At 32.4% G+C, this 8,881-nt stretch overlaps 2 protein-coding genes across 3 annotated transcripts; one reads left to right on the top strand and one right to left on the bottom strand.

Moving 5' to 3' along the window:
• Positions 1–1,390: 1,390 nt before the first annotated feature.
• On the bottom strand, positions 1,391–7,369 carry LOC112680275. 2 transcript variants are annotated; one of them, XM_025550312.1, is made up of 4 exons: positions 7,029–7,369; positions 4,907–5,112; positions 4,729–4,830; positions 1,391–2,283 (listed from the first exon to the last, which is right to left on the bottom strand). In XM_025550312.1, the coding sequence occupies exons 2-4, from the start codon at positions 4,944–4,946 to the stop codon at positions 1,817–1,819; spliced, it is 609 nt and encodes a 202-aa protein (XP_025406097.1). In that variant the 5' UTR covers positions 4,947–5,112; positions 7,029–7,369; the 3' UTR covers positions 1,391–1,816. The 2 variants fall into 2 exon arrangements, with proteins under 2 accessions (XP_025406097.1, XP_025406096.1); XM_025550311.1 differs by lacking the exon at positions 7,029–7,369 and having other exon boundaries at positions 4,907–5,143.
• On the top strand, positions 3,399–4,002 carry LOC112680276 (protein ALP1-like). Its single transcript, XM_025550313.1, has one exon. It carries the CDS (start codon positions 3,457–3,459, stop codon positions 3,967–3,969), a length of 513 nt encoding a protein of 170 aa, XP_025406098.1. The 5' UTR covers positions 3,399–3,456; the 3' UTR covers positions 3,970–4,002.
• Positions 7,370–8,881: the final 1,512 nt, after the last annotated feature.

Raw genomic sequence — 8,881 nt, 5'->3', positions numbered from 1 at the left:
AATGTTCGTTTTTACGGCAATCCGTATTGCCGCATGCCGTCGGGCGGGGCTAACTTTAAAAATGTAAATATGTATGCATTTTCACACAATTTGTTTTTCACATCGATTTTGCAGTTATACTGTCATATTTATGGGACTTATTCGCCTATTTTGACTGATTTTTTTTTATTTTTTATCGTTATTGGTATCTGGTCGTTTAAAGTTTTTGTTTTTATACGTGGTGTTGTGGCTGCACTGTTACCATAGCAATTATTGTATGCAATTAACAAATTATGGTGCTAAGAAATTTCTACATTAAAGGTGCTTGGGAGACACTGGGCATCTTATCTATTGCTATTGGATTATTGCTAATGTAACCATCGTGTACGTTTTGCGTCCGTCGTGTGTGCGCCTTCGCCGGCACCGACGTCCAAGGCTCAGTCGCCGATTGCCGGTTAGTGCGTCACGAGTGCTCCACCCGCCGCCATCGTCTTCTTGTGAATCACTGAATAATGACAAGCTGGCTGTAGTCGACGTCGGTGATATTATTATTATTATTTGTTTTTATATACCTACATATATATGATTCCTTTTTTTGTTATTACGGAACTTGTATTTTAGAGGAATTGTATTAACAAACTGTTAGATTTAAGGGACCCCCCTGCTCACGTTATTTGTAAGTTTTTTAATATTTTATTTTGTCTTAATTCTTAATACAGTCCACTTACGTACCACCAAACCATAATGATCATATTTGTTTGTCTCTAGTATTCCTATTTTTTTTTTATTTTCTTCCTATCTCACTTCAAATACTGGTTACTTGATTCTGCTTTCACTCGACTTGATAATCTTCCGTGAAATTACCAGACACGGAATTTTCAATCGTACAGTCGCCCTACTATTTTGACAATACAGTTCAGTTTTTCGTATTATATGAATACATTGATATTTATACAGGAAATAAATCAAAATAAATACATTTTTTATAATGTCTAGTAGTGATTCGAGTAGCGATGAAGAAATTATTCTTTATCATTATTATAAACACCACTTAAACAAACGCAGAAGAAAATATTGGATCAATCCTTATATTGAAAAAAATGTTAACTGCAGACTATTTGTAGCTGCTAAGGAATTACAGGAAAGTGACTCCCGATTTCTTGCATTCTATAGAATGAGAAAAGAAACTTACCTTCAATTAAAAGAAATTATTTGTCCTGCTCTTCGATACACAGACACTAATATGAGGGAATGTGTGTGCCCGGAAGAAAGACTATTGATAACACTAAGGTAAGAATAATATTTAAATGATGTATTTATTTTATATATTGCCTTTAAATACAATTTTATTATTTAATATAATGAGTAATGTTTAATAATACATTTTAAAACTAATATTAATAGTGGGATACGCATTAGGTAGTATTTTTCATATTATATTACTGTATTATTCTATATTATCGGTGGTCAAAGCATCACGGACGACTTGGTAGTATAAACTTTCCGTGTCATTATGCTGTAGCTCTTCTACTGACATTGGGTTGTTGAAGGTAGAATTACTCTGAGGAGAGTGATCCGTACTTGTACTAGCTAGTGGTGAATGTGATGACATAAGAGAGCTTGTTTGTGTATGTTGATAAGTTGTGGTAGAGATAGTTGTAGATATGGAGCTGGATTCAATATATCATCAATAAGCTGCAGAACTCTACGCCTAAATGAAATCATTTGTGCGTTTGTCATGGGTTCAATCTCGGGTAGCAAACTCAGAAGAAACATTTTTTTTTGTTGGTTGCGCTCATTAGGAGTTGTTTCTATTTTTTTTTTTTTTTTTGATATTTTAGTATTCCATAAAGGATTTGTCCACATCAGTATCTGCTCGCTTCTGAAATTTTCCTTTCCTCGGAGTTGGAAATGTTTTATATGTGTCACTTAACGATTTTTCATTAGAAACATTGTCTTGTTGTACTTGTATTGGACATGAAGGTAGTTGGGTAGGACAGTTTGGTGGTGACAGATCGTTATTTACATGTGATAGTTGAAATTCTTCATTTTCTTCATCATTGTATATTTCATTTTGTGTCTGATCTTCAGAATCTTGTTCTAGCTCAGTTGGACTTTGTTGAGGGCAATCAGATAAATTTCCAACTGGCGTACCCAATGCTCTTATGAATGGAAGCGCAAATTGCATGAATTCTGTCAAATAATAAGGTTTTTTACTTTTGGAACTGGAACCACTGGCAGGGGGTTTCATATGACGGACAAATGTGGAACGGAGGTTCTTCCATATTTCTTTACACTCGTTTACTATAAAATATCAATAATAATTAATATTTAAATAATACAAAGTCTAAAATAATTGACGTTGAGTTTTAATTATTAATTTAATAAAAAATTTCTGTTAACACTTAACATATTATGTCCCAACAAAAACACTCCGTCAACGCATTTAAGGTTCGAATTTTAACAAAATACGTAAAAATCACGAAAATTTGCAAATTATTTTGTGTTAGAAATTCATTAAAAAAATTTTTTGTCTAATTTTATCAAAAAAACAAATCTCTACCTGAAAGTCAAAATAAAATTGTGTCATGCGCTACGGCTCCTTTTTTTTTACTTAGCTTGCGTCGCTGGATGATAAGAATTAAAATGTAATAAATTGTTTGCAGGTACTTAGCAACAGAATCTACTTTTGTATCGCTTGCATTATACTTTGCTAGAGGAGAAAGTACAGTTATATACATAATACGTGAAATGACAAAATTGATCTGGGAATTATTAAAAGATTCTTATATGCCTACACCAACTGAAGAAAACTGGAAATTAATAGCTCAACGTTTCTATTCACTCTGGAATTTACCAAACTGTTTGGGTGCATTGGACGGTAAGCACATACGAATCGAAAAACTACCAGGCAGTGGATCAAGTAATTTCAATTATAAAATGTATCATTCAATAGTATTATTTGCATGTAGTGATGCAGATGGTTTTTTCACTACTATCGAAACTGGCTATGCTGGTAGAAATAGTGATGGTGGAATATTGACGCAGTCCCGCTGTGGTGCGGGTACAACAAGTACACCACTATCGCGGAGCCGCGTCCGCTTTCTACCCAGCCTCAACCCGGGCAACGACAACACCGTTTCCGATATTACCTACCTCGGAAAACCGGGCAGAGGTGGGAAAAGTTATCGGAACCGGTGGCAACGTACCGACCGGTCGCCTCAAGTGACCAACCTTTTGCTCGTGACCGTCGTTGAAGTCTTCATACGTTCTTTGTTTGTTTTTCACTACCGTCACCAAAAGACAATCAACGTCATTCGCCATATTATTATACGAACCTTTAAACAAATATAATTAGATTGTCGTATCTTTATTTTTTGGTTTTTCTTTTATTTTGGTTTGTTTAATACACCAACTCAACTGTGACCGGCCACCTCACCGAGGGGAAAAACCTACCACCGACTTGAGGCCGTGTCAATGTTTCGAGCATCAATAATTAAGAATTGGATTACAACTGGAAGATTAAATATACCATTCCCTTCAAAATCAATAGATGATTTAAATGATTATAATTTTCCTTTCTACTTTGTCGGCGACGAAGCCTTTTCATTGACACCATATTTGTTGCGACCATACCCACAGAGAACTCTTGATAATGTCAAAAGAATTTTTAACTACAGACTAAGCCGAGGTAGGAAAACTGTGGAATGTGCTTTTGGAATGATGACCGAAAAGTTTCAAGTTTTAAGCAGTGCAATTCGCATCCGTAATACAGAAAGAGTGACTGATATTATAAAATCTGTGTGCATTCTTCACAATTTCATTCGCAAAAAAGAAGGAATTAAATATACACCATATGAACAAGTTGAAAACATTCAAGATAGCATCGATAGTACAACGGTATTACCAATTCAAGATCTTGTGTTACGTGATCGTGCTTCCGCTCATGAAGTTAGAAATTATTTAGCAAATTACTTTCTCACTCCCTGAGCCTCTATTCCATGGCAGTGGAATTATTGTGTTTAAACTATAAAGAATTACCTGCTTAAGATGTATTGAATATTTAAATTCATATTTTTCTGTTTAATAATAAACAAAAATATTTGAAATGGTTTATTTTATTATTAGAGTTATTTTTTGTGTTTACACTTGAAAGAAAGAATATTATTTAAAATATAGTTAGTACAGTATGTGTACATACAGTGCAGTTATCTAATGTGGACGCGTATTTATAAATTAACCACTAGAAAATCCAATATTTTTCGTTATTCGTCGATAACTAATCGATGTACATTATCATGGGTTATTTACGATCAACAGTAGGTATTTGTACAGGCGTAAATATGACTTTAATGAGCAAAGATAGAATTATAATGATTATTATTATTATTTTAGAATATGCAAAATTTATACAACTATAAATAAATATGCAATTAATATGCATTTTCATTGAAATATGCAAAAATACGCAAAAAAAAGTAACCATATAATCTATACATTATGAAACGTCGACTTTTATAATCAAAATTATTATTCTAGGTGAATTGTAGAAGAATATGCATTTTTATATAAATCCGGGCCCTAATCATAATAATATATTAAAATATACATTAAAATATATAGACAAATTATAATTAATTAATAATTATGAATAATAAATTCTTTATAGTCATGTACTCAGAACCAATTATTATACATATTATTATTATTATTATTATTGTGATAATACTTGAATATTCTCGGTCTTACCTGTGAGCATAACTTCTATGGCTACTTCACTCCAAGCTTTTTCCGTTACATTTCTTTTGGAGTAGCTTTTTAAGGTATAATTATATAGCTCGGGATACTTTTCTATTTGTTGCACAAATTTTATATTAAAATTTTGATCCATGTTATATTATTTTATTATACACGAAATAAAAATTACCAAGCAACTCGATCAACCAAAGTAGCGAGGAGACCGGCATGTCTAGTCGCCAGTTGACTAGTCGCGTCAGTTTATCAGTCGCGGCGACTTTAGTAGCGCCGTCTGAACGACGCCATTCAAACACACATGCGCAGTTGCCTAGTCGCCTAGTCTCCTAGTATCTAGGCGATTGCAGTTTCTTTTGAGTATCCCCGTGTGAGGAGGGCCTAAGAATAAATAAAGTTTATTATTCGAAAAAGATTTTTTTTCATGTTTTAAACGCGCAATGTATCATAGGTGATACATTTTTCAAAAAATGTGTAAGAGTTCAAAAAAAAAATAATTAAAAAAAATAAATATTTTTCTTATATTCTGTATACATATTACAGGTGCATACATTTTTCCGCTAAAAAATCAGACCTTAAATTTAATTCGCGCAGTATAGGGTTAAATAAATTTGTTACTGGAATCTCTTGCATAGATATTAAAAATGCATTAGGAAATAACTACATTGACATTGTGAAATATGCAAAACTTAAACTTTCGACATATTTAATCCGAGACGACTATAAAGAATTATTGGATTTAATAATTATTTTTTTGGGAGAAGTACCTCCTGGAGGAATTAAGTTTAAAAAACCAGGTGCATACCATCATGCAAGGTGGATGACAGAAAGGCATCTATTGTCTCAAAATGTATTTATTTCGACAAGTTTAAGTTAACAAATAATGAGATTAATTCTATTTCTCATTTTAATTTGTTTTTAATTAAGTGCTATGTACGCTTCTGGTTTTCTGCGCCAAATGCCATTGAAGCTCCATTAAATGATATCATGTTTTTAAGAGCCTGCTACGAATATCGTACAATTAATGAAATTATTTCAAATTCTCTTATTCAAAAGTTTCTTAGACATTTGTATTTATTTTAGACATTTATATTTAAACGAAGAATGTATCACGTTAGCACTGTTTGATAACAGAATAAATGAAGACACAAAAATGAAAATGGCCCAAAAAATGATAGCAATTGATGAAAAAGAGGACTACGAGGAAGAAATAACAGAGAAAAAATTAATTTTGAATAAAGAAGAATTAATTTGTCTTTTAGAAAATGATGATAATAATATTTTATTAAAACTCGTGAACCATAAATCTAAACATTTTTTAGAACGATTTGGTATTTCAACTGCATTTTTAAAATCACATCCAAATACATGGACTAATTTATCCAAATTCATAGAAGGGAAAAAATAGTAAGTGATCTTAAAGTAGTAAATGATCCTGCAGAACGGAGTATAAATTAATGGAAGAGTTCAATCATAAAATTACAAAATATGAAGACCAAAAGCAATTTATATTAAAAGTAAATGATAAATATTAACTTTGTGTAATATAGATTAATAAATTAACAAACATTTTTATATTTTCAGACTGTTCAAGATTATCGTAAGAAATATCCAAAACCTGCTACTTTGAAAGATCTTAAAAAACCTTTATAAATATGTTGTCCTTTAAATAAGTTAATTTATTTTGTTATAATAATTAAAACATGTAATTGTATAGTGTATTGGAAATATAAAATATAAATTTTTTCATTTTTAAAATTAAAGCAATTATACACCAAAAACCAACATTTTACTCTTTTCTATAAAACTTTGAGCTTAAGTCGCCACCTGATAATTAAGTTCGATCAAGTTCAAATTTTACAGACATTAATTTTAGGTATATTATAATAAAATTCCGGCCCGCACTTTAAAATATTTAGCAAAAAATTTTCTCTTCGTATCAGTAACTGGCACCCTAATTATATATATATATATATATATATATATATATATATATATATTGTATAACATATTTGTCGCTGATATCAGCTCTTATACTAAAAAGAATAAGAGTGCCTTAACAGCTGTATAAAGAAAAAAGGAAACTATTATGCTGTGTGAAATAAAACAAATAATTTTTGAATAAATAATGAATATAATGGGCTTGAACCAACAAATATAATAAAATAAATAATAATAAATTATGTGCCTACGACGGCTAGTGCAAAAATACAATATAAATAAATTATGTGCCTATGTCGGCTAGGCCCGTCGGCCTTTAAACACAAACGAAACAAATATGGTCGACCAATACTCACATGTGATGACTGTAATTGGTGGCGGATTTTATCCCGACGCGACCGCACCAGAACTGTGACGACAATTGCCTTAGACGGCACACCGCAGTGTTTAAAATTATACAAAATAAAAATGTAACAGTCTGGTACGTGCGACCACTGAATCACAATCACCAACGAAGATAAGCAACAAACTTAAAAATGTAACAAAACGTGAATTTAACGTAAACTAAAACAAAAATGAATTTCGATGTGCACACCATGAAGACACGTAAAAGAGAGCGAGATGGTGCCGACGACATTCACTACGAAGGCTAAGGCCGCCAGACACCACAATGAAGATAAAATTCTCCAGTGCCACCACACAAATTGAAAAACACTCGAAATTAATGAACTTTGTGGCACTGAGAGCATAAATTGAAACTTTTACAAAAACATAACCGAAAATTTTTGAAAACGTGGAATGAATCACTTTCGTGCGACGATAACAACGCGATTACGTACCCGGCCGGTCGCACACGGAGGCTTATCGCCGCTGACGGCAACGGCCGAAGGTACGCAACGCACCGCTATGCATCGCACGAAAATAATAACATAAATAATAAGTGCTCGCAACGTGAACAATATTAAAGACTGAAAGTATACTCTGTTCAAAATAAGAAACGTAGACGGCGGCGACCAGTTTTCGTCGGCGGCGGACAGATTTTTCTCCCACCGTGCGTCTATTTTATCGACGACGGCCGCTGACATACGACCGTTGTCGACGTATTAATGTTCGTTGTGGAATTCGGTCTCGTTGTGTTCCGGCTGTTGTATGCTAAGCTGACGTATGGTAAATACGGCCCAACGTGCAACGCAGCGCCACGCCGTGCCGGTCCCACGAAAAAATAGGAAACAATGCATTTTAAGTTAATTGTTCGCGTCAATGGTCAACAATAGAATGAGGCGACGCTCTCGCTGGCGACGGTGTCAAAGCTCGATAAGCGTAGTGAGGCCACGCCCATGCGCAGAAGTCGGCCGTCGTCTACTTTTCTTATTTTGAACAGAGTATAGGTAGGTACCTCAAAATCATTTTAATCTATTCTGTGATAGTAAATACGTTAATCCTCATACAACACATGGCATACATGCTTTGATCTTGAAAAATAAAATTAATTAGTAATTTTGTCAAAGTATTTTGACCTTTGTCTGAGAGACAACCATTGTTAAGTTTGAAATCAGCTAATATGAATCTGCCATCATTAGTGCTTTCTAATAGGTCCATAATAATCTATATAATTTGAATAGGTACATATTGATTTTAAACTATAGATTTATACATAATAATATAAAATACATGTATTATGTGCAATATAAATTAATATATTGGTATACATAATAATATATTATACCAATGTTAAAGATTATATTATAATCATAAGTATGCATGTTAGTATTAATTTCTAAATTCATAAATGCACAATACCTGTAAAGTCCAATTCATTGGATTATATGTACCAAATTTTATATGACTGAACAGAACTGAAGAACTGCGAGACGAAGAGGAATCATATGGAGAATATCTATTATTACTACGAGATACTCTAGTTTGTTTTTCATTATTTGAAATACAATATTCAGAAATTTTTTCAGGAATTTGTTGAACATATTCAGCTAATATGTCTATCAAAGCAGCATTAGGGTCGGGAACAATAAAGCTATCAAACAACGCCTATAATGAAATTAGTTTAAAAAAAAATTACATCATAGTAAACAAATTACAAACCTACATACATTTTTGCATATTTCAAAAATAAATAACTAATAGAATATAATAATAATTTATACAACTAATTTAACTTTAATGTACTTACTTCAGACAATTAACTGCCACT

This window comes from Sipha flava, unplaced genomic scaffold (genome assembly GCF_003268045.1).
Source record: "Sipha flava isolate LNK unplaced genomic scaffold, YSA_version1 17671_pilon_pilon, whole genome shotgun sequence".
Taxonomy (NCBI): Eukaryota; Metazoa; Arthropoda; class Insecta; order Hemiptera; family Aphididae; genus Sipha; species Sipha flava.
The sequence above is the reverse complement of the archived record's forward strand: the minus strand, read 5'-3'. Positions and strand labels throughout refer to the sequence as shown.